The following is a 26,393-nucleotide window of genomic DNA, read 5'->3' as shown; positions in this document are numbered from 1 at the left end:
AAGTTCTGACATCGTGTAGCAATGGCGCCCCCCCGTGGATGTGATGTTTGTGCAGATTGTTTATTAAAACAAGGTATTGATCTGATGTTATTTATCTGCAAATGTTCTGCATAATCAGCAGCTGTTCTAGAGCTAGCTAGTTTTCAGTCCAGTGAGTGCAAGAATAAATTAAAACCAAATATGAATCCAAATATACAAATATTATAACATAAAAGGTAGAACAGCTTCTCTTGCCTTATGCGCTGTTTTTCCTCCTCTGTTTCCCTCAGATAAGCAAAGAAAAAGCACCGTTAGTGATAGAAATGATTGTAAATGAACATAACGTAAGGTCCCACATGCTGGTTTGTTTACATCTAGCTCCCACAATTCCTTGCGCTCAGGCAGTTTGGCGTGACTTGCCTGGAATGCGACAAAGTTGTGAGTCGTGGTTTGAAGTTGTGATTTACGGGCTCAAAAAACAGCCTGGAACAAAGCATTAATGCTAGGTGTCAAACATTTTACAGTTTAGAGGGAATAAACTCTGAATATATTACACATAAAACCTACACGTGATGGATTTTTTTTTAGAAAAGAGTAGATTTAAATCACAAAAAGTACATTTATTTCAGTCCCAGTTAACGGCTTTATCACCAGTTATTACCTCCGCCAAGTGAAACAGCGGACGTTACATTTACATCAATGTTTGTCTGTTAGCTAGATTACTAAAAAAGTTATAGACGGGTTTGATGAAATTTTCAGGAAACTTTGATACTGGCACAAGGACCAAATGATTACATTTTGGTGGTGATGGGGGGGGCAGATCTGCCTTGGTGGAGGTCTGCGCTCTCCGAGTGCTTTTCTAGTTGTAATATTATCCTCTACATTTGAAGTTTTTTCAGTGTAAATCATTTATTTTCCTATATTTAATTCACTGATCATGCACATGCTCATTAAAGCTCAGAGTAAATTCAAAGGTTTAATCAAATCAGGAAAAAATTGGGGGAAAGTTACATTTTCAGCAAAAATATCATTGATCAAACATGAAGCCAGTGTGTCCATCCACTGTCATTGATTCAACTCCATGGGTTTTACTGGTGAATCAGTGTTGTAGAAGATGATGGTGTTTCCATGGTAACTACACAGCCTCTGAACGTCTAAATGGGTCATATCTGATGACCATGAAAAGACGACAAACTGCATTTTACACCAATTATTCACCTGTATTGATAAGATTAGTGGATCAGTAGGGATTTAACATTTTAGATCAGTGGATGGTTTTGGTTGATGGTGTGTGTTTGGCTCTTTATGGGTTAATAAAGTATTTATCCAGTCTAATATAATGTCTAATTTGGATGATTTAAAATGGTAATAATTAGGCTGATCATTATGGTCTTATTCAGTGTAGATTCTAGGGAGTCCTTTGAGGAAACCCAAGAGGATGTCCCAGCCAGCACTTCCCAAACAACTGAGAGCACTCCAGTTCTTCCCACCACCTCCTCACCTGCACCTGAATCATCAACAAAGGAAGGTCCTCCAGCTGTGGCTGATGATCCTGCACCGTGGACAAACCTGACTGATGACAGCACCAGGTGTCCACTTGTACAAAAACGGACCAGTTCAAATCACAGACTTTGATTTTCCTCAAAATTCACAAACGCCCCCAAGGAGATTCACAAAAGACAATTACATGATGAGAACCAAGAAAAATGAGAAAAAAATCAAGAGGTCGTGTTTGAGTCTGTGCCTCCTGGAGAGCAGGAGTCTGTGGAATTCCAGCATTATTTGAATTTCAGCATTATTTATATTTTGACCTTTTTTCAATTTCAGTGTGATTTGAATTTCTGAGTCTATGCTTTAATAAGACTTAAAGAACACTCAGTGATGCACATGATAACACGTTAAGCACGTAGCACAATAATCCCAAAAACCTACAATAATATTAGTTCATGGATTACTGCCCCAGATACCTTTATATTTGAACACCAGGTAACTATCTTTGCTGTGCCCTGGCCTTAACTCTACGTGTCTGTAAAGTGCATGACCGCCGGTGTTCTCTATCCTGCTCAGATACCCCGTTAAAACTGAGGTCCAGTCAAAGGCCGGGCTGCCAAGCCATGGGGGTTAACTACTGTGGTAAAGAAACTGACCACTTAAAGCTGCCCATGGAAAAACACAATAGGAGAATGAAGAAAAAATCCACCAATAGGCAAGGCTGAAGTTTAAAAAAGGTGAACCCAGAATCTGCTTTATTGAAAACAGCAGTGATTCACAAAAATCCAAAAACTGGGAGTTGTCAGAGAAGGAAGTTTACCACTAGTATCTCATCAAACACACTACTCATTTAACCCATAAAAATCTTCTACATTACATTTTATAGACTTTAGTGACTCTTTGAAGACTCCCATGTTTAGTTACATAAGTTCAACAAACACATATGATTGGTTAACAATTGCTGGGTAACGTGTCAGTACACACGTCAGTACATATGTCAATCACTCTGAGCGCACACATATTTGAAAGTTCACTTTAAGTTTAACAAGTGCATTGGACATCTGCAAAATCTGCAAAACAGCACTTACACATTTGACCGTTTGATCAAGGGTCAGGCCTTGGTTTGACATTTGCACAGGGAGTTCAGCTTAGATAGCATAGCTTAACCACAAAGAGCTTCAAGAGTTACGCCTTGGTCGAGGCTCGCGTTTCTTGACCACAGTAAGTTTCCAAGTTCATAATTAAGATTACACTCAGCTCACCTTAACCACAAAATATTTCCACATTGTAAAACAGACACATTGTGCTGAACCTGACCTTTTCATCACTGTTCAGCACAAAGGTTTAAATACACAGATACAAAGTAGAAATCAGAATACAACTTAGATTTGCAAATCAAAAACACTCATCAAGCAAACAACTTATAACATTTCATTTCTTCTTTTCTTTTGTTCCATACATTTTCACTTTGTGTTTTATATTGAGGTCAGCAGCGTTAAAATAACTTTAAGATAAGTCCAGAGCCTTTTTGCATGGCCTAGAGCAAGATTCAAAGTCACACTTCAACTGCCATTTAGCGTAAGATACGTCTCACAAACACATCAAATAAGGACAAAGTCATATTTCACTGACATAAACGTGACAATAACTGCACCTGTACTGATAACATACCTAATTATTAATAAAGTAAGTAATAAAGTAGGATATTTTGAAGTAGGGCTGCACAATTAATCGTTAAAAGATCGCGATCTCGTTCACACATGAATGCGATCTCATTTCTAAACACGGACGATTCTATTTTATTTCACGGCTGCATGACAAATAAATGCCCAAAAACGCAGAACCGCCACCGCCTCTTCCCTCAACCAATGGTAAAGCGTCTTTACAACATGTGAGCCTGCTGCTGTCGGCTGCAGTTAAGTGAAGAAAGAGTGAATGACAGCAGAGGAACGTCTGCGGTAAAGAGAATGAAATGGATGAAAACCCCAGTGGCAGTGGTGAGTCATCCACCTGAACTCCTGCCCAATTAAGGTTCACATTCATCAGTGTTAATCTCATGTCGGTCTTGTTTCCCGTCGTCCAGATCCAAGTGTGTTTTCATTTTCACTTCTCTGACTTCTGCGCTGTTCTCCTTTTCTTTTCTTTGCGGGTGAGGATAACTCAGCCTTTAATCAAGAATCAAAAGTCTTGCCCTCTACAAAAATTTTATATTAAAAATATGTCATTGGGCTGCTGGGAAGTTTCTTTGTGCTGCAAACTTTTACAGATCAGCTGACTTCGCTTAGCAACCGGGACTATAAGTGCAGGGAGAAAGTAAATGAACATAAAGTTTCACTTTCACTTCTGCGGGAGCACGGACCGCACCCTGTACCCCCACTGTACAAGTAGGACGGTAACCAACACACGCACTGGTAACCGGCCTAAACGCACACATGTGCACCCCCCTCCCAGCCGAACTGCATGAGTATGGCCAAGCCCCCCCCCGCCCCACACACACATACCGACCGAAACGCACACATGTGCACCCCCCTCCCCATTACACACAGCCACACCAACAGATCAATTCCACAGCAAACACTGCGTAAGTGACCGGACTACTTGCAGAGTGATATGAAAGATGCGAATCAGAGGTAAAAGAACCCATTTTCCTTGACAACAGTAGAATAAATATTTTGTGAAAAAAATTGTGCCAGAGAACCGTGATATCAATTCTAAGCAAAAGAATCGGTATTCACATTTTTGCCAGAATCGTGCAGCCCTATTTTGAAGTAACTAATAATTGATTTATTCCACTTGAAACCCTTAAAATTGCAGGATATTGTATATGATTTCTATAACAAAAAATAATATTGTTAAAAATAGCATTCAAGATTTCTTTAAATTAAGACAGAGTAATTATAATTTTAGAAGTTTTTATATCTCTGACTGGACTAAAGTGAGGACAGATGTGAAGTGTAGATGGATTTGGGTTGTGGGTCTGAAATTATGGGATGGACTTGGGTCTCTCTCCATTGTGGGTCCGTTGGTGGATTTTTAGATGATTAGCTTTGGTGAAAAACTTCCCACACTGGTCACAGTTATATGGTTTTTCTCCAGTGTGACTGTTGGTGATGTTTAAGCCCATTCATTTGGGTGAAACGCTTTCCGCATTGGGCACAGGCATATGGTTTTTCTCCAGTGTGGATGTGTTGGTGTTTTTTTAGGTTACTTGCTGTGGTGAAAGCATTTCCGCACTGGTCACACTCATATGGTTTTTCTCCAGTGTGGATGCGTTGGTGGATTTTTAAGTCACTTGCTGTGGTGAAAGCATTTCCGCATTGGGCACAGGCATATGGTTTTTCTCCATTGTGGGTGCTTTGGTGTCTTTTTAGGTTACTTGCTGTGGTGAAAGCATTTCCACACTGGTCACACTCATATGGTTTTTCTCCAGTGTGGATGCGTTGGTGGATTTTTAGGTTACTCGCTGTGGTGAAAGCATTTCCGCACTGGTCACACTCATATGGTTTTTCTCCAGTGTGGATGCGTTGGTGGATTTTTAGGTTACTCGCTGTGGTGAAAGCATTTCCGCACTGGTCACACTCATATGGTTTTTCTCCAGTGTGGATGCACTGGTGGATTTTTAGGTTACTCGCTGTGGTGAAAGCATTTCCGCACTGGTCACACTCATATGGTTTTTCTCCAGTGTGGATGCGTTGGTGGATTTTTAGGTTACTCGCTGTGGTGAAAGCATTTCCGCACTGGTCACACTCATATGGTTTTTCTCCAGTGTGGATGCACTGGTGGATTTTTAGGTTACTCGCTCTGGTGAAAGCATTCCCACACTGGTCACACTCATATGGTTTTTCTCCAGTGTGGATGCGCTGGTGGATATTTAGGTCACTTGCTGTGGTGAAAGCATTTCCACACTGGTCACACTCATATGGTTTTTCTCCAGTGTGGATGCGTTGGTGTGTTTTAAGGGAACTTGCTCTGGTGAAAGCATTTCCACACTGGTCACACTCATATGGTCTTTCTCCAGTGTGGATGCGTTGGTGTTTTTTTAGGGAACTTGCTGTGGTGAAAGCATTTCCACACTGGTCACACTCATATGGTTTTTCTCCAGTGTGGCTGTGTTGATGTTGTTTTAGTATACTTGCTGTGTTGAAAGCCTTTCCACACTGGTCACACTCATATGGTTTTTCTCCAGTGTGGATGCGTTGATGTCGTTTTAGTTTACTTGCTGTGATGAAAGCATTTCCACACTGGTCACAGGTATATGGTTTTTCTCCAGTGTGGATGCGTTGGTGACTTTTTAGGTTACTTGCTCTGGTGAAAGCATTTCCACACTGGTCACACTCATATGGTTTTTCTCCAGTGTGGATGTGTTGGTGGCTTTTTAGATCACTTGCTCTGGTGAAAGCATTTCCACACTGGTCACACTCATATGGTTTTTCTGCAGTATGGATGTGTTGGTGGCTTTTTAGATCACTTGCTCTGGTGAAAGCATTTCCACACTGGTCACACTCATATGGTCTTTCTCCAGTGTGGATGCGTTGGTGGATTTTTAGGTCACTTCCTGTGGTGAAAGCATTCCCACACTGGTCACAGCCATATGGTTTTTCTCCAGTGTGGATGCGTTGGTGGATTTTTAGGGAACTTGCTCTGGTGAAAGTCTTTCCACACTGCTCACAGGTGGGTCTTCTGTCCATGTTTGCTGGAATCAGGTGATCTTTGTCCACACACAACTTTTGGGTTTCACTTAAAATCCACCTTTGGCTTCTCTCTACATCAAAACACAAAGGAACAGAAGAGGTGGTCACTGAAATGCAATGGAATAAAACACAACAAACACATTCCTTTCAAACCAGATTAAGCAGACAGACAAAATTAACTAGTTAGATAATTAATAGGACATTTTCAAACATTTAAAAACTCAGTCCTCTTATTCTACATGGGAAAACTGATGCAGATTCAACAATGTACAAATGAGTTACAACAATTACTTGTTTCATGACAAAACCTCAGAACTCGTTGCACCGCTATTATCATATGATGTCACATACAGTCACCAACTTGGACGTATTGAATCCAATTTGACCAAATCTGAGGTGGACATGTTCAACCTGCACATCAAAACGCCAAAACATAGACCCGTATTTAGACAGATCTTCCACCTGCAGAATACAGAAGTAATTTGAGTGTCTTTCTGAATACATTCATCAATAATACTAATTTGACTGACATTTGGAGAATCGCTAATCCGACTGGCAGAGAATGCTCTTTTTACTCAGGAATGCATAACTCATACAGCAGGATAGATGACTTTCTCATAGAAGCCAAATTAATGCCATATGCTGTAGATGTGACATACCATAATAATCTGCTCTCAGATCACAGCCCTTTAACGTGCACAGAACTAGTTTCCACATCGAAGTGCAATGAGTTTGCAACATTCTTTAATGACGAGGTTCAGGGCATTAAACACTCAGTTAATCCCACAACACAGTTCCCACTGCAGCCTTCCACACACCTAGAGCTGACACATTTCACACCTGTCACTGACAAAACAGTCCCACAGACCATCTCCAGTCTGAGTTCAGACACATGCTGCCTCGACCACTTGCCCACTAGATTTCTAAAATCTGTGCTGGACAGTTTGATACCCCAGCTCACTCACTTAGTCCATATTTCAGTCCACTCTGGAACATTTCCCAGGGCCTTGAAAACTTCTGTCATTAGGCCTCTCCTAAAGAACAGTAGTCTTGATGCAACAGTACTGAACAACTATTGGCCCATATCAAACCTGCTGTTTGTAGGTAAAGTCACTCATAATGCTGAATTTATTACAGCATTTGGGAAGCCTTTAGTTGACTTCATTATTAAATTTTATCTTTTACCATGCGATAGCAGGGACCCTGTCATTCAAAACTATGTTGCTACATTATTAATGATTAATATGACAAAAGCTACATAGAAAAGTATAATAGTTGCTATGAGTGCAATTAAACTCCTGACAGAACACAGCCTTTAGGGCTTTAATGAGCCCACACAGAATTTAAAATGTTCTTCTGCTGCTCACTGTAACGTTAGTAGTAGTTGTGAGATGTAGAGCACAGGGATGTTTAGTACAATTTTAGAAGTTTTCTGTGTTTACCTTCGACACGTGTTTTCTCTCCGGAGCTTCTCATACGAGAAAACTTTCCCTCTGTGCGGTGTGTGTGTGTGTGTGTGAGTGTGTGTGTGTGTGAGGACAGCTTCAGAGGCTCCGCCTCTGCCGCTTAACCAATCAGAGGGTGCAGGGTGGATAGTGCTGGAGACAGAGGGCAGGAGAGAGAGAGGCACAGCTGCATCTGAGCCCAAATAACCCAGTTTGAAATGGATTTCTTGATATCGGCCCGTGGATTAAAAAAATGACGATGCCGATATACGTCAGATTTCCAAATATCGGCGCTGATAATCAGCTAATCAGTCGACCTCTAGTCCAAATCCAACAGATTAGCCCCGTCCGTCACAGAACTAGCCCTGTGGCGAACACACAAGTGTTTCCCAAGTGTTGGACTGAGCTACCAACACACACTAGAGTCCAATCCAATGTTCCCATGCATGTGTGTAAAGAACAGAAGCATTCTATAGCTGTGGAGAAGGCAGAGGGACAACTGCAGCTGTGTTTTCATTCCTTTAACTCTATCCTTAGTTCTATCCATGGGTTCAATGCACAGGTTTCCCTCTGTTTTCATCTGGGCTCCTTCACTCTATCCTTTAGTTTTCTGTGTCTGTTTCTTTGTGCCAGTCCAGCTCCAGTTCCAGTGTCCACCATTACAACTACACAAATCCAACTAATCCCTTTGTTTAGGAAAAAGGACAGATCTGCCTCCTCACTCGTTCATCTTACTTCTCACCACTAAACTCTGCCGGTCGGTGTGCTGTTGTCATAGTGATGTAAGTCTGCCGTAAAGCAGTCCAGTCTTGTCCGACCCAACCAGGGATGCTGGAAATAGCATTTGGAAATAACCCATTTCAGTACAGAAAATCTCATTTTAAATTGCGAACTACGATCAGGCATATATATAAAAATGAGACTTTTTCAAGATCAGGCAGAAAGTCTGTACAGGACCTTTAATAATCCTCTGGAATTATGAGCTGCTTCCATCCAGTCTCCATTTAATATCTTACCCTTATTACTATTATGACAAAATATTACATACACAAGTGTCAGGATGCCAAACCCCCCCTTATGGCTGGCTCTTAGAATGAAATCTCCCTGTTACAAAAATGAGTGAAAAAAATACATAATCCCCATGCAAATAAACTGAACACATTTATAGCAAAATTTAAACCTTTCCTAAACCGCCTGTATTTAATTGGTATGGATTTTCTGGTTTATCTGATCTTAATTCATAGTGTTTTGTTTTTTTTTCCATTTGTTTTATGCTCCTCTCATTCTTTCTTTCTTTTCATAATTTGTTGTATGACTGTTTCTGAAACATGATATACACCACATAGTAATTTTTTGTATGGATTTTCATAGGAGGCGTGAATTTACCTTAAACTGTGAAATAATGATGCTTTCATGTGAGTTTGTCATCGTTCTTGTAATGTTTGTTTAAATAAAATATTGCATATATAAAAAACAAACAAACATCCAGTCTCGATTATCAAGTGTTCAGTTTTGCCTCTACTGTAATGTCTAGAATAGACGTGTATTAGATAGGGCTGGGTAAAAAAATCGATTTAATCGATCTTAGATCGATTTCGTTTTGATTTTGCGTAATCGATTAATAGTGGATGAGATCGATTTTTCAGAGCAGGACCAGGAGTACGCAGAAGGACGACCAGCTCCGTCTTGTGAACCCCTGGGGAAGACGGGGAGTTTTGGTCTCACTCGCGACAGCTCTGACGCAGAAAAGACACGGAGGAAGGGTGGAGAAAACCCTTCCACTGGAGGTCCTCCTGTCCTCAAACTGGAACCCACAGTGTGAAGGAACTGGACACCTGGAGGTTCTCTGAGGAGAGTCGCAGAAGCCAGTTGTTCTTGGAATGATAACTTGGATCCATACTGTCACCTATGGCTGAGTATGGAGTTAGAGGAAGAGGAAAGAGCCCCTACACTACCCCCCACCCCCACCCCCACTCCAATCACAGAAACCCCCCCCCCCCCCCAGTGAGTAGAAGCCTCCAGCCATAAAACACAATAAATATGACGGAGAAGTCTGTTCAGATCCACTGTAGAAACATGGACATGTTTGTGTCCTGTTCATTATTTCAGAGCAGATTCAGCTCCTTCTGCTGAAATGTCAGATTTATTTCTTTTCTAATATCAATATTGATCCCAGTATTGATGTGTTGCATGACTGCAGTACTCAAATAATCAGGTTACAACTCAAAATTGTACTTTGGTTTCATTAATTTAATCTGAATCAATCAATTAATATTGAATTGAATCGATTTTGGATCGAATTGAATCGAATCGTGATTATCTGACTCAGAACCTTATGAATCGAAATCAAATCGATTTTGGAAATTGGCCATGATACGCAGCCCTAGTATTAGATTTTAAAGGTGTGTCCCACTGGGCTCTATGCACAGCTCCACTACTTCCTGAACTTAAGGCAGCTCCTTTATTTCCTGTCTTTCATTCTTGGACACACTGGTTCATCCAGGTGTGTCTGACCACAGTAGTCTGAACAACAAGTAGCAGACACACCTGGATGAACCAGTGTGTCCAATCGAGGGTCTGCACGTGACGTCACCGCTAATGGAAGTCACTGCGGATACATCCACTGAGTGGCAGAAAGAGGGAGATGAGTAGTGGCTTTGTCTTGAATACTGCGAAAACTTTAGAACAATCTAAAAAATGAGGCAGAGCTGTTGTGCCATTGATCGCACAAATAGGTTTCAAAAGCACTGGGAGCTATCGTTTTAGCGGAAACCTAAAGCCAAAGACAGAAGAAGCAGATGGATCGCTGCAATTCAGAGAAAGAACTGGAATCCAGACAACCAAACCTGGATTTGTGTCAGCTAATGCTCATTTATGGTGTATTCTTGAGTAAAGTAATCCCTTTAATTCCATCTGGTTTTGGCTAACGTTCCTTCTTAGTAAAGCTCTTACTGTTAGCATCTGTCATTTAGTTCTAGATTTCAGAACTGAATCGTTTGTGTCTTCAGTTGTGTGATTGTGAACCTTGTGCTCTACATGATTTGTAAACTAGCTTAAACTGAGGCTAACCTAGTTTTCCAGATCAGGGGCTCCTCTAGCACAAAGCTGTTGGATCTGTGTTGGATCCAGTATTTGATGTGAACTCTCCTTAAATCTCCACAGTACCAGTAGATCATCCACTCACTTGGGTCAGTACTAAGGGTTCAACTCCAGTAAATCAGTAGTGAACTGTGAGCACTACTGCTGGGCCTTTACCGCCCAAATCACCGCCAACAAAATCCGTCTGCACTGACACAAAACCTCCAAAACAATAGTATGTTGAATTAAAGCACTCACCAGCTGGAATCCTCTAATGAACCAGGACCAGGATGGACACAACTCTGTGTCTGTTGGATGCTTTTGGATTTTCCCAGCGTTGAACTCAGGTTCATATAAATGTCAGGATAGGTGATTTGTGTCCCAGATCAGTGTTGGTAGAACACTTGTTGTTTGGTAGCTTGGATGGATCCATGTTCAGTCCAATTGTCTTTAATTTCATGTTATATTCCACATTTTTCCCGGTCTGGCTGTACTGCTATACTCTGCCATGTTGAGCAGGTTTGTTTTTGCCACTCAGTCTGACTGAGAGGGGCGTGGCCTGGGGGGAAGTGATGCATGTGCATACCCTCTATAACGACAGACAGAAAATAACGGAGCTGCCTCCTTTTTTTAATTGGCACAAAGCAATTTACGGAACAAGAAAGGGAAAATGTTCCAGAAGAGAAAAACAGAAATACACTAGGAGACATGATGGAATGATGAAACATAGAACTATTGAAAATATTTGAAACAAAATAAACAAAAACATTAAGACATTTGAAGTGTACTGAAAATACAGAAACAGAAAAAAAAAGTATATTATATACAGGGTGGGGAAGCAAAATTTACAATATTTTGAGGCAGGGATTGAAAGACAGTGTATGACCAATTAGTTTATTGAAAGTCATGAGAATTTATTTGCCACAAGAAAATGTCCATAATAGAAAATGTTTTTATTCTATGTGTCCTCCTTCTTTCTCAATAACTGCCTTCACACGCTTCCTGAAACTTGCGCAAGTGTTCCTCAAATATTGGGGTGACAACTTCTCCCATTCTTCTTTAATAGTATCTTCCAGACTTTCTGGTAATAGTTTTGCTCATAGTCATTCTCTTCTTTCCATTATAAACAGTCTTTATGGACACTCCAACTATTTTGGAAATCTCCTTTGGTGTGACGAGTACATTCAGCAAATCACACACTCTTTGACGTTTGCTTTCCTGATTACTCATATGGGCAAAAGTTTCTGAAAAGGTACGGATAATAGTGTTAGGTATGATTATGACATCAGTATATGTTTGGTTTCAAAACAATTGACGTAGCGCCTGCTGAGAAAAAACAACTAAATGTTCATTGTAAATTTTGCTTCCCACCCTGTATACACACACACACACACATATATATGACTGGACAGCAGAGCACAAAAGACTAAGGCAAGATACATTTCAAACAGCTAGGACTTAGATAATCTAGAATAAAGTTTGCTGACTTTGTTGGACATGTTTTCAATAAACTTAAGAGATCTGTAATAATTAATAAAATCATATATAAACAAATTAAAGGAGGGGTTCGTGTTTTTCCACTTACAACAATGAATATGAAATTTACCCAAAATAATAATAAGGTTAACAATATCTTTGATGTTTACATCTAAAGAATCCATATAATAAATAATATCATATAAAGAAAAAGACGGAATATTTTCCATTTTTAAGGACAACCAACTGTGAATATCAGCCTAAAAGGAAATGCTGTGTGAACTGTTAAGAAACAAATGTTCACTGGTTTCAGCTTCAGAGGAACAGAAAACACAGGAATCCACAGCAAAATGAAATCTTTTGTGCAAATAATCATTAGCAGGGTCAACTGAACATGGAATTTAGAAATGAGTTTCCTTTACTGTGGGAGAAACAGGACACCAAAGAAAAAAAGAAAAACATTTTTCCCTCAGGGTGGTTTCCATGTTAGGTAAAGCAACTGTGTTCAAGTCCCCAACGTTTCTATGTTTCAAAGCTAGACAGATCATTTTATTGTTGCACCTTCGATCTGACAGATCAACGTCATTGACTTTCAAACCAGGTCAGAAGGGAACAGATAAGGGGCGGGGCATAGCACCTTGGATTATTTGAACTAATGATGTTGGAATCACTTTACAGATTTGATCATATTCTTTTCTTGTGCTATATATACTGTATTTCCTAGAGAATTCTTCATATGATAACAGGAGTCTTTCTGTGTTCAATAAATCAAAAACAAATAATAAACCATTATGAAACCATTCAGCTTTAAAAACTGACTTTCTATTTATAATAATCAATCTGCTGTTCCATAAAATAGTGTTGTGTGGGCAGAAGTTATGGGTAAATATCATTTTGCTAAAGTTCAATGCTTGTTTGTGGAAGTTCGATCACTTAATAGGAATTTTATGCACTTCAAAATCACATTTGGAAAAGAAGTCAATCCCTCCAACTTTACTGAATAAATTCTTTGGAATGGGGCTGGGAAAGACAGTCTTTCAACCACTGCATTCTCAGAGATGCCATAACTGATTCACATTCCATGGCTTTTTTATCATAATCTCTGACAGGTTGAGTTTTACGCAGGTAGTGAGTCTTATTTTTCCAAATAAATTTAAATATTATAGAGTTAGATGACTTGATTAGTTTTGCAGATGTGTGTAATGAGTGTCATGGATACAGAAGTGTGGAGAAGCCTTGGGCTGTAGATAAAAGAATCCAACCCAGTAGACAGAGGTCTGTGATGAACCAGTGACTGAATCATTTCTGTTCATCTTTTGACCTTGGAATAATACTTAAACCAGTTCTTTTAGTTGGATTTTTGTGATTATAATTCCCAGATACTGTTGAGCTGCATTATGTAATAAATTCCAGTTATGTAATAAAAGTTCAAAATGTAATAAGAATGTCACGTCATCTTGTAATAAAGCCACATTATGTAATAAACTCACGCATTTAGTAATAAACTACCTCAAAGCATTATGTCGTAAATTTTTTCACATTATGTAGTAAGTAGGGCTGCATGATTTTGGCAAACAAAAAATCCAGATTTTTTCCTCTAAAAACTCAATTTTCGATTTTTGGGTAAAACTACAAAAGACAACAGAAGTCAGCGTGTCGTTTTCGTGAGCAGCCCAAAATGCAAGGCACTGCTGCGACCTCAAATCTGTGATGGGATCATGTGATGAACCCACAGAAGTTTAATTTTTCTTATTTAAATCTTTATTGAATGAAGTAGAGTATACGAACAATGTATACAACAAGAAAATAACATAAGTTTGCCAGGGGGAATACACTACAATAAAATGTCCAAATCAGAGCAAATACTGAATGTTTTTACAGCCTTTTTGTTTCCAGATTTATCGAACAGCTTTAAATAAAGTTCAACATCTTTCAAAAAATAAATAATATTTGGTTTTGTGTTCCAAAACTTACATTTGTGAATGAAAAATTTAGCAAGAGGACTAAATTATTTATTTATTTATTTATTTACGTTTTGGGGTATCTGGCCCACAGCAGTGATCCCAGTGTAAGTCAGTGACAGGCATCAGTCGTGTGTGCGTGGACCAGGTTCATATGAGTGATCCACATGCGGTTCTATTTAAACTGGGGGATCTGTGCGTGGAACAGACCGACCCAGGACACACTGGAGGGATTCTATCTGTGGACCTGGTGGGTGTGTGTGGGCAGGGGGCTGTGTGGGCTCCTCTGCTGAGGCTGATGACCTGAGACCCGGACCCGGTTCAGAAGACAGTACGGTACTAATCCGGGACAACAGAAGATGAGTGATCCGCTTGCAGTTCTATTTCAGTTGTGGGATCCGTGCGTGAAACCACGGCTTACATTGGTATAAGTACTGTGGGTTCATGAACACAGTTAAAGTCTGGTCATTACACGGACTTCTGTGACAGACAGCTGTCACTGATGGGAGGAGGAGCCTACGGGAGCCCGCAAGCGCGCGGCCCGGAATCACGAGAGAGATGAAAAAGATTTTACAATTTCCCTTTTTTAAAAATCTTCCTAATTAAAAAATCCGATTTCGATTTTAAATCAATTAATCGTGCAGACCTAGTAGTAAGTTATTACAATTTGAGAAATTTATTACAAAATGCACTTGACACATTTAGTCATTTAGACACGTGTTTGGCACTGATTAGTGTGTGTTTATCAGCAAAACGCATTTTAGTTACAAAGGTGTGTGATGGTTTAGCTCTTTTTTTATATCCAGAAATGCTGTTTACATTGTTCAAGACACTTTCCTGAGTTGTTTTTTTTTTCAGCTGGCATAGACACCTTATGTTGATCACAATATTTTAATTTGCCTTAAAAAGGTTCTGTTTCGAAATAAATCCATTTCTTGTTCAACATCAGCATTGTGTACTTTGTGTGTGCATGTTGGAGTGTGTGGACTAATTGTGAATGTAATGCTAATAGGCAGGCTATCATTAGCACTACGACAACTACTAATCTGCAGGGATACTTCAATTACAGAGGGCAAAAAAATCTACTGGAGTGTCGTTATTATGTAATGAACCATGTTTTTACATTTTCTTGAAAATAAAAATGTGTTAAGTGCATTTTGTAATAAACTTTTCAAATGGTAATAACTTACTAAATAATGTAAAAAATTTTACTACATAATGAATTGAGGTAGTTTATTACAAAATGCGGCTTTATTACAAGATAACGTGACATTCTTATAACATTTTGAACTTTTATTACATAATGGGAATTTACTACATAATGCGGCTCAACAGATACTTAACTTGGTCTTTCACTGGGATATTAGCTGTACTGGTCTGAACAGATCACAGCTGATTTTTGGAGGTTCAGTCATAAAGCAGATGCTTTGGACAAAAGGTGAATGGGACCAGTTGTTTTAAAGGAGCCTCCTTCAGTTCAGCAGTAGTGGGGCTGTGCATATGCTGCATTCCAGAGTGCTGGCAGGTAGAATCTATCTGACTTGGACTGAACTCCATCCCACCTCCAAGTATTCCAGCTGATCCACATTGAACAGAAACTACAAACATGGAGGTGGCAGATGTGAGCTCCTGTTTGCTTTGATAGTGCAGAGGCATTTGGACTGTGGACACAACAGTGTTCTCATAAACACAAAGCACATGGAAGAGGACAAATGAGCCAGGAGTTCATTAAACACTGGGAAGGTTCTGTTCATTGGGAACGTGCGCACTGTGCGCCGCTATTGTTGTGTTGACGTCACATTGGAGTTTGCGGTGAGGTCTGGGTACTTGGAACTGGACCCACTTTACAACCAGGACCTCCGGCTTCCACAGCCGTTCCAATGCATGTGACCCAGTTGGAGGTCGGACCCCCCCCCCCCGCCCCAGGACTGTGGACCGCGGCCTTACCGCCCGTGAATGTTTTCCTTGAATGCAGATCACTTACTGTGCAGGACGAGCCGAGCTTTCACGTCCCAGTCTGTAAATCCCATCAAAGTCTGAAGTAGAAGCACAAAAAGGACACAGATAGGGATGTTCCAGATGTACCGAGGCTGAGGCTGCTTCTTCCTCGTCTTCTTCTTTTCTTCTTCCTCTTCTTCTTCTGCTTGTTCTCCTTCTTCTTCTTCGTGTTTTACGGTGGTTGTCATCCAGCTTTTGGTGCATTACCGCCACCTTCTGCTCTGGAGTGTGGGTCAGACGATAGATAACCTTCTTTATCCACATAAAATGGTATTAAAAAAAAAAACAAAAAACAAAAAAACAGCCTTCATCTATATCCTCCTGCACTCCTCCTTCCCTCTGTTTTCCACAGTCTACCCCCAGTGTTCCTCAGATCCTCTCATATACCCCTGTGCTCTTTCAAACTCCAGAAGTGTCCCAACCTGTGATCTCACACCCATTTGAATACAGTGGACATTCATTTAACCCTGACTCTGTTCTCCTCCTCCTCATCTCCTCTGTCTGTGTGTCATATGGAGAACACCTCAGTAAAACATGCTCCACAGACTACTCCTCCTCCTCCTCTTCTGTCTCTCTCTCTCTCTCTCTCTCTCTCTCTCTCTCTCTCTCCTCTCTCTCTCTCTCTCTCTCTCTCTCTCTCTTTCTCTCAAACCTGTTTGGTCTTTTCTTATTCCTTTCATTCTTTTATTTCATGCACAGTGCTCCAGTCTTAATCGTCTCATTATTATTTCTTCTCTTCTTATTCCACTTCTCATCCTTTCTACTCTTACACTCTTCTGGATTTCATACACATGTCTTCCTTTGCCCTCTCCATCCCTCCTCTTTTGCCACATTTCAATACTTTTCTTCCATATTTCACATTTGACCTCTGCCTTACTCACATTAATATGTATTTCTATATTTTCTTTCTTTACAGCTCTCTTCACCACTTTCTCCACCTTTTCATTCCCTCTCACCCCTACATGTGCTGGCACCCACAAAAACTTCCCCTGTTCCCCCTTATTTCTTCTTTTTGGAGCTGACTTCACTATTTCAAATCAGATGTCTTGTCAGCTGTTTGATCTGAATGATTTCAGGCTTCTGTGTAAACAGCTGTAAATTCCCCATATTTGATTGGAACATGATTATAGAATGCACTTACCAGATCTAGCCACAGTGTTGGGAATAACAGCGTTGAAAATAACAGCGTTACTAACGCTGTTATTATTTTCCAGTAACGGCTAATCTAATGAATTACGATTTGCAACGTTACAACGCCGTTACTGTTACCGACAGTAAAATGTGGTGCGTTACTTTGCACTAATATCTAACAGCTGTTATCTGTCCTGGCTCGCTCAGCCAGGCACCAGAGGTGTGACGATCACTGATGAGTCGAGTCTTTTGAACGGCTCTTTTCAGTGAACCATAAGAACCCATTCGTTTACGAGCCGTTCTTCTATTCAAATCCCCCACACTGGCTTCATGTTTCACCTGTGTATCCATGAGTCTGAGTTGTCCACACTGCCTTCATCTGAACCACTAATGACATCTACCACTTTGAGTTGTCCCAGCACAACACAGGCACCTGAACGCAACTACGTGAGCAGCTAATTTAGGGGAGGAGTTATCAGTGACAGTCCGACTGACTGGACTGAAAACATTTACAGCTGTATCAGGGGAGGAGGACATAGTAACACCTGAAAAAAGGAGATGTGGGATTAACTGGAGGAGCATCTTCTTCTATAAATGCAGATATGCACTTATGTGGTGGACCCCAGCCTGGCCCTGGTGGACCCAAGCCTGGCCCTGGTGGACCCCAGCCTGGCCCTGGTGGACCCCAGCTGGACCCTGGTGGACCCCAGCCTGGCCCTGGTGGACCCCAGCCTGGCCCTGGTGGACCCCAGCCTGGCCCTGGTGGACCCCAGCCTCACCACAGTCCTGGTCTTCAGTACCTGTCTGCTGTTCTACTCTATACAACTGGCCTGTGAAACACATTCAAAAATCAGTTTCCTTTTACAAATTTGAAGGTTTTTCAACAAAGTAACACAATAATTACTTTCCCTGGTAACTAATTACATTTATGAGGGAGTAATTCCATTACTAATTCAATTACTTTTTTTGGGAAAGTAACTAGTAACTATAACTAATTACTTTTCTTTTTTTTTTAAAGTAATTTGCCCAACACTGTCTATCCATTCTCCCTTCCCTTTAACTTCTAATAGACGCCAGTCCACATCTGGGCATAGCAGCATCCAAGGGGCCACATCTGGATACACCACAGAGGGACTTATTCTCAAGCCAAACACTCCCATCTGTCTTGCAGTGACATTCCCTATCTTACTAAAATTATCCCTCTGACTCCTTGCATCTTCCCAGCACTCCTGCAGCACAGCTTTTGTTGGCTGACAGTCACTGTGTCCCTGTAAATTAACCCAGTAGTTTGTCATCAGTTGCTTCCTTCTGATTTCTAAGGGCATTTCCCCCATTTCCACTTGCAGGGCAGGTACAGGTGATGTTTTAAATGCCCCACTGCACACCCTTAAGGCCTGTGCTTGCACAACATCCAGCCTTTTAATTAAAGATCGAGCTGCTGAACCACAAGCAATACAACCATAATCAAGAACTGACCTGATCCAGACTACATATAGTTGCTTGTAGGAACTGAGGCACTCGGAGTAGGGCTGAGATTAAAAAGCCTTTATTTCAGCTTGGCCAAACAAGTTACAAACTATAGCCGACGCGTTGCAGCCTATGGGCCTTCATCAGGGCTGATATAAGAAGGCCGCCCATATGGATCCAGCTACCGTTCCTGAAACCACTGACAACTTGTCAGCAATCCTTTCTTTTCAAGTACATTAGATAACCTTTCTGTTACCACCCTCTTCATTATCTTGCATAAATTAGATGTTAATGCTATGGGCCTTTAACTAGTAGGCTTAGATGGATCCTGACCAGGTTTTCTTATTGGAATCACTACAGCTAGTGATGGGCTGCTGACAGGCGAAGCTCCGGTGCATGCGCCGTAGCTCATAAAGCAGATGTATGGAAGCACAGTGCCCAGGTGTGGTTTGGTCATGTGACTTGTGACGTTCGACACACTTGAGTGACGTATGAAGCGGCTGAGTGCTTTGAATCACCTGAAATCATTTGGAAACACACCCATGAACCCATTTACCAATGAACCTTCAAACAAACTTTGCCCAAATCCATAATCTAATCTGTATCTGCACCAACCCCATGTGAAATGACATCAGTCTGTATTTGTGGAGCACATCTCATGAATGTAGCAGCAACATTTAAATGTCCCATACCACAACAAGTGAAGATCTATTTAGGGTCACATACAGATATTCCAAATTAGGATCATGGTTTTCAATAATTATTGTCATTATTACTAGTACTATCACTATTGTGTCCACTACAAACAGACAATCATCTGGTGTAGTCCAACAGGAATGTGCATGGACAATCAAATCCAAAACAATCCATGAACCACTGGGATGTGTTGTGCATTAAACAGGTCTGCTGCAGAATGGAAACAAGTTGGACTCTTCCACACGTCTCAGTTGCACTTCATTTTAATGACCACTAGATGTCCTCCTCCAGCACTGTGTCATTGGAGCCGCAAGCAATGAACCAGGGGTTCGTTTGTGGGTTCAATAGTGAACTCAGCCGTTTGTGCGGCCTTCAGCGCAAATAGAGAGCAAATGATGGGTCGGCGAACGCAGAGGCTTAACGAACCCAAATTCCGTTTCTGCGCTCGTTTCGTTCGCTAAACCATCGTTCACTCACTATTTGCGTTGAAGGGTGTTCTAAACAGGTGCGTTCACTATTGAACCCAGAATGAACGCCTCTGCTCCAGCTGTTTCCACTCATCTGATCTGACAGCACTATGGGGAGAATGAAGAAGTATTATGGGATATCTGTGAGCCCGGATCTGTGAGCTCCTCCCTCACCCTCACCTGTCTGGATGGACCTGCTCACCCTCATCTGACTACAGATGGACCCCCTCAACACTGTGCCCCCCCCACACACACACACATACACACACACACACACTCTGAACTGAATTATTTACACATATATATTGTGCGTCCAGCTGGACGTCTAAGGATGAGTCCAGTTATTCCACTGGTGACTTTATGAACAGAACTCTAAACGGTCACTGTTGGTCGTAACCATAACAACAACAGGACAAACAGACTGTACAGAAAAACTGAACTCTGTTCCGTTCCTCTGAATCACGCGCTCATATCTCATTAGGCGTGTGCACAGACACACACACACCCCCACTGGTGTGTGTGTCACCAGTTCACTGGCTCTGGTCCCATACGGTTCTCATTCATTCATTCATTCATTCATTCATTCATTCATCTCTCAAAGCCACACACACTTTGTCCTGAACTAATCTATATTTACCTCCGCCAAGGAGGTTCTGTTTTTTCCAATGTTGGCCTGTCTGTCTGTCTGTCTGTCTGTCTGTCTGTCTGTCTGTCTGTCTGTCCGTGTGCAAGATAACTCATAAAAGTTATGGACGGATTTGGCTGAAAATTTCAGGAAATGTTGATATTGGCACAAGGAACAAATGATTAAATTTTGGTGGTGATGGGGGGGGCACTGATCTGCCTTGGTGGAGGTCTGCGCTCTCCGAGTGCTTTTCTATTTATCCAAAAATCCATAGAAAATAAAATTCAGTGAGCGGATCAGTCCTCACTCGGTAAATTTGTTTTTATCGGTGCAAAATGTCCATGGGAAAAATCTGATATTATTACAGATATTGTCAGACTTGTGTTAAAATCTTCTCCAAATGTAAATGATATTTCAAAGGAAATACATGACAGATACCAAGTGAAAGGAATCTACAAGAATACATCCTTCTTCTAAAGCGGACCTCTGAGTTCTGCCTTAAAATCAGCCCTTTAACGAGGAACTGGGCGAGCTTTTAATCAGGGGTCACCAATCCTGGTCCTCGAGGGCCAGTCTCCTTCTTGTTTTAGATGGATCCCTCTTCCAACACACCTGATTTAAACCATAAGCCTATCATCAAGCTCTGCAGAAGCCTGATAATGACTGTCAGGTGTGCGGGAAGAGGGAAATATCTGAAACATGCAGGATACCGGCCCTCAAGGACCAGGATTGGTGACCCCTGCTTTTAATGAACAAGCCCAGAAACGGGATAGTGCATTTTGCGTTGCGTTGGGGTTAACGAACTAACGAACAAACGCATTTTGCATTGCACTAGTTGTTAACGAACAAATAGCAAGCCCAGAAACGGGATAGCGCAAAATGCGTAACCCTAACCCTAACATGCAGGATAGTGGCTCTGGAGGACCAGGGTTGCTGAGCCCTGTCCTAGATGTTTCAACATGATATAACATACCTGATCTTTCCCTGGTGCGCTTGGCCTTGACCTGTTTATTGCTCTCATCATTTCATCTAATGAAAATGCTTAGTCCATCATCTGACCTGTCTCCTCCCTCCTGTCCAACACACCTGGACACTGGCTGAAGGTTTTCTCCCTCCTCCTTCTTCCTTCTTCTCTAAGGTTATCTGAACTGTGGATTTGCGTAAATGTCTTCACCGTACACTCAGCCTTCTCTGTATTAGAAACAGCCATTCCCTCCTCAGATGTTCAAATGGATATTCCCACTCTCTCCTGTCTCCTCCCATCTTTTTGATCATTCCCCATACTTCTCCCACAGGTGTTGTTCTCCTTATTTTATCGCACAAATATCTCCACCTTGCCCTCTCAGCTTGACGTACTGTCCTTCTCACCAATGCTTGTGCTTTTTTATACTCAGTTAAATGTTGAATGTTGTGGGTTCTCTTAAGCGGTCTAAATGTCCTGTTTCTGTTCTTTATAGCCTGACCACACTCCTCTGTCCACCACGGTACCAGCTTTCTACTCAATGTATTTCTGCTCCTGGGTATAGCCCCATCTGCTGCTTCAGTAATTGCTGATGTCACCTGATTATTAACCCTTTCACAGTGGACAGATATTCCACAGCTGTTCTCTTGTATATTCATGGGTTTTGTTGTTTTACTTGCATATCAGCCAACATAGTGGACGCTTATGCATCACAAACACTGCAGTTCATACAATTATTACATAATAGTAATTACAGTTGCTACTTGTTATTAGACTGTAATCAACAGTTTTCTGAAACAAAAAGTTTTTTTTTGTTGTTTTTTTTTTTTTTGCATATCCTCCTGAGACCCAGCAATGCATTTTGTCCTCTGTAGGGGACAAAAGTTTGACAGTTTTACTTTAAAAATGCTGTGCATTACAAAGGACATTCCATTCAAAAATCAATCAATAAAAAAAAAAAAAAAGAAAAATTTAAAATGTATCTGAAAAACTGTTGCATTATGCAGTTTCCAATCAAGACCATTTTTAATGTAAAAAAGCTAAAACTGTCAAATTCCTGGGTCTCAGGAGGATTTTATCTCCATGAAATGAGTAATAACTAATATTAGAGTATGATCAAATGTGAGAAAACATCAGCAATTTAGCAATTAAATTTGTTTGGCATTTATGTGGCATTAAAAATGTTTTTATTTCATAGTTTTACACAGTATATCACTTTCTGATGATGAGTTTTAAATACATGTTTCTTTGCTTCAGAAATTAAACACATGGTGTCCAGCTGAGTGGACATTTTTGTAACTCCGTGAAAAATAGGTTCATAAAAAAATTAATTTGCATTGTTTTTTTCATGCCTAAAGAGGAATAAAAACACTCAAAAAAAAATATTGACTAAGGTTCTCATAATTCATGCATGAAAGGGTTAATGTGATTAATATTCCCCACAATATGAATCCTTGTTACATTCTCTTCTGCCAATATTTGACACTTATTCCAATCTGCTCTACCAAATACCCACTTTGGTACTTTACCACCCGACTTCACTTCCACTCTTTCACCCACTGAGCATAAGACAGGGTAGTGGTCACTGCCTCCAGTTGAATCTGTTAATACTTCCCATTTACTTACCGTGGTCATAGAATTAGACACCAGTGTGATATCCAACGCTGATTCAGCACCTGTAGTAACATTCATCCTTGTTCCTGTTCCATCATTTATACAGACCAAACCCCTTTCATCAATCAAATCTTCAACAGTCTTGCCGTTAATATCTGTATATGACCCCCCCCCCCCCCCCCCCCCCCCATAGAGAGCTGTGAGCGTTGAAATCAGCACACCAAACCACTTTACAATCATGTTGTCCTTGCATCTTCAGTAAATCTTCCAAAACCAGCCTTTTGCAGGGATTGTAGTAGTTAATAACCCCCCCCCCCCCCCCCCTTCTCCCATATTTCCATGACTATGTACTCCTGCTCATCTCCTTTTTCAGTGACTCTATGTGGGACCTCTTGTCTAATGAATGTAGCACATCCTCCTCCCCCTCCAGGATTTCCATCCCTCCTCACCACTGTATATCCATTTATTACAAAATCCAAATTTGGCTTTAACCAGGTTTCCTGCACACATATTACATCCGGTTTAACAGACAACTGATGATGATGATGATGATGATGATGATGAAATTCTTTATTCAGTCATCACATCATAATCCAACCAATGTCAACAACAACACTCCAAACATTACAAACATTACCAACAGGTTAATGAGTGAACAGGCCCAGGCAGAAGCAGAACGCTTCTATTAATGCCTGTCCTACAGAACACATTCAGCTACCCAGCATCCAATATAGAAAAAAAAAACAAAACAGCAACAATGCATACAAACAAACAAACAAAAACATAAAAAGGTGAAAATAAACTAGAAAAATAGAAAACATAACCCAACAAATTAATGGTAATTTAATGCAGAGTCAAAAATAAATTATTTACTTATTACTTATTAGATCTTAACAATTACATCCTTCAAAAATTGCCTCACGCACCATTTTTTTTAAATATCAAAAATGGGATACACATTCTCAAATCCATGCTGGACTCATTCCATAGCTGAACTCCAACAACAGACATATATATATATATATATATATATATATATATATATATATATATATATATATATATATATATATATATATATATATATATATATATATATATGTACATACACACACACACACACACATCTGCTTTTAGTCTCTTTTTTAGCTTTTTGTACAACAAATTTACAAACATCTCACCAATCCTATTTAGACTCATGTGTTGAGAAGAACCTTTGTACACAGACAGGGAGTCACTTTAATTTGGCTTTATACATTATTTGCATTATTTTACAGTAAACTAAATCATTAAATTGCATAATATGGGATTTCATAAACAATTCATTAGTATGTTCAGAGTAATCGGCCTTATTAATAATATGTATGGCTGTTTTTGTCAGAGGACTATAGTATTTACAGTTGTTTTCTATGTCGAGCCCCACACTCCCACACAATATGACAGATAAGGCAGTAGAAGTGAACAGTAAATTATATGGAGTGCCTTGTGGTTGAGTAGATTCCTTAATTCCTTAATGAAATGCTTACATTCTTGGCCATTTGCCAATAAACTCCTTGCATTCCATTGTAGGAGTAGTACCATAATAAATATGAACCAACCCATGTTACTTCCTGGTTGGACTGATTTGCAAGGTCATCCCTCACCTCTTCCCATGTCAGTCCCACTAATCCAAGGTGGTTCACTGCAGCCTTCAAAACCAGATGAATTTTTCCACTCTTTGACTTCACTTCAGCAGAACTATGAAGAACTCCTGCTATGAATGGAACCAAGGCCCTTTTGTCCACATACACCCTGTCACCTAAGTTTGACTGTTTCTCTCGTCCCTCTGTTGCTTGTATTTCTTTATTTTGCTCTCTTGACACTCTCACAGCATCTGCATATGAAATGTTCCTCTCCACTCTCACTTTCTGGATTCGGTTCTCCTGTCTCATCACCTCACACCCACCATACACCACACTATGAGCTCCACCGCAGTTGCAGCATTTTGGTTGCACCCCCTCCCCACACTTTCCATACTCATGATTGCCTCCACATCTGGCACATCTTCTCTGGTCTTCACAAAATTTAACAGTATGTCCAAACCTTTGACAATTAGAACATGTTAGCGGCTTTGGCACATACACCCTCACTGGGTAGCTGATAAAACCCAAAAACACTTTCTTTGGTCCATTTTCCTCCTCACACTCCATTAGTCCAGTCTGGCTGTCCTTCTTCAGCCTCTCTTTGGTTGTTGTCATTCTTTGTACTTTCAGTATTTGTCCTCCTTTCATCTTCCTCTTTGGCTCCTCCATTCCCACACTCATTGGAACTCCTGTCATAACTCCTTTACACCCACCTCCATTTTGTGCTCCCACTCTCCCTGTTCCTTTAACTTTATTTTTCCCAGCCCTTTTCAGCCCCAGTGCTTTTTCCACTTGTTCTTTAGTTGCACATTTTACCAACAAATTACCATCACTTAATACCTTTGCTTGGTCAATCTCTCCAATCTTACTTGCCAGCGTTGTTGTCAACATAAACAGGTTGATGTTTTTCATGTTCCTCTGAGCCTCTAATCTGAATAAACGTTAGATCCTATTTCAGATGCCCATGTAAACACCTTATTCCAGTTGAAAAAGAATAGTTTGGATTAACCCTTTCATGCATGAATTATGAGAACCTTAATCAACATTTATTTCCTGAGTGTTTTTATGCCTCTTTAGGCATGAAAAAAACAATGCGACTGAAAATTTTCTTATGAACCTATTTTTCATGGAGTTCCAAAAATGTCCGCTTGACACCATGTGTTTAATTTTTGAAGCAAAAAAACATGGATTTACTGATGTATCGTGTGAAAACTATGAAATAAAAACTTTTTTATTGCTCCTAATCTGCTGTTTTCTCACATTTTAACAAACTCAAATACTAGTAATTACTCACTTCATTGAAATAATATGCAAAAAAACACCAATTTTTTTGTTAAAAAAAAAAAAAGAAAAACAGTTAACTGCAGTTTAGTAACAATAACAAGCAATTGATTTTTTTTTTTTTTTTTTAATTGAGTTTATTTCGAATATGCAACAAGATAAAGTAATCTTACTTAGTCTTTAGAAATAAAACAGGTAGTAAGAGGTCATGGAAGAAAACCAAAAAAACAAAACAAAACTTATACGTATACATGACTTCATTTGCACATTCAAAAAGGAGTGGGAGGAAGTATAATTTATTTAATCCCACCCCTTCAACACTCAAACATGTTACTGCAGATCCGGTTTATCTAGAACAGCAAAGTTACACTAATGGTCTGAATTACAGTGGATGGGATGATGCATAAGCA

General features: G+C 40.3%; 1 protein-coding gene across 1 annotated transcript in view; it reads right to left on the bottom strand.

Moving 5' to 3' along the window:
- Positions 1–4,108: 4,108 nt before the first annotated feature.
- The window catches only part of LOC115425617 (zinc finger protein 208-like), an 88,419-nt gene continuing 66,134 nt past the window's right edge, over positions 4,109–26,393 (bottom strand). Inside the window, 2 exon segments of the mRNA XM_030143263.1 lie at positions 4,109–4,571; positions 4,573–6,026. Of these exon segments, the coding sequence (XP_029999123.1) occupies positions 4,454–4,571; positions 4,573–6,026 (1,572 nt within the window). The 3' untranslated portion in view covers positions 4,109–4,453.

The sequence above is a fragment of the Sphaeramia orbicularis genome, chromosome 9, assembly GCF_902148855.1.
Source record: "Sphaeramia orbicularis chromosome 9, fSphaOr1.1, whole genome shotgun sequence".
NCBI classification, from domain to species: Eukaryota; Metazoa; Chordata; class Actinopteri; order Kurtiformes; family Apogonidae; genus Sphaeramia; species Sphaeramia orbicularis.
Note: the sequence above shows the minus strand (reverse complement) of the source record. Positions and strands in the feature narration are given on the sequence as shown.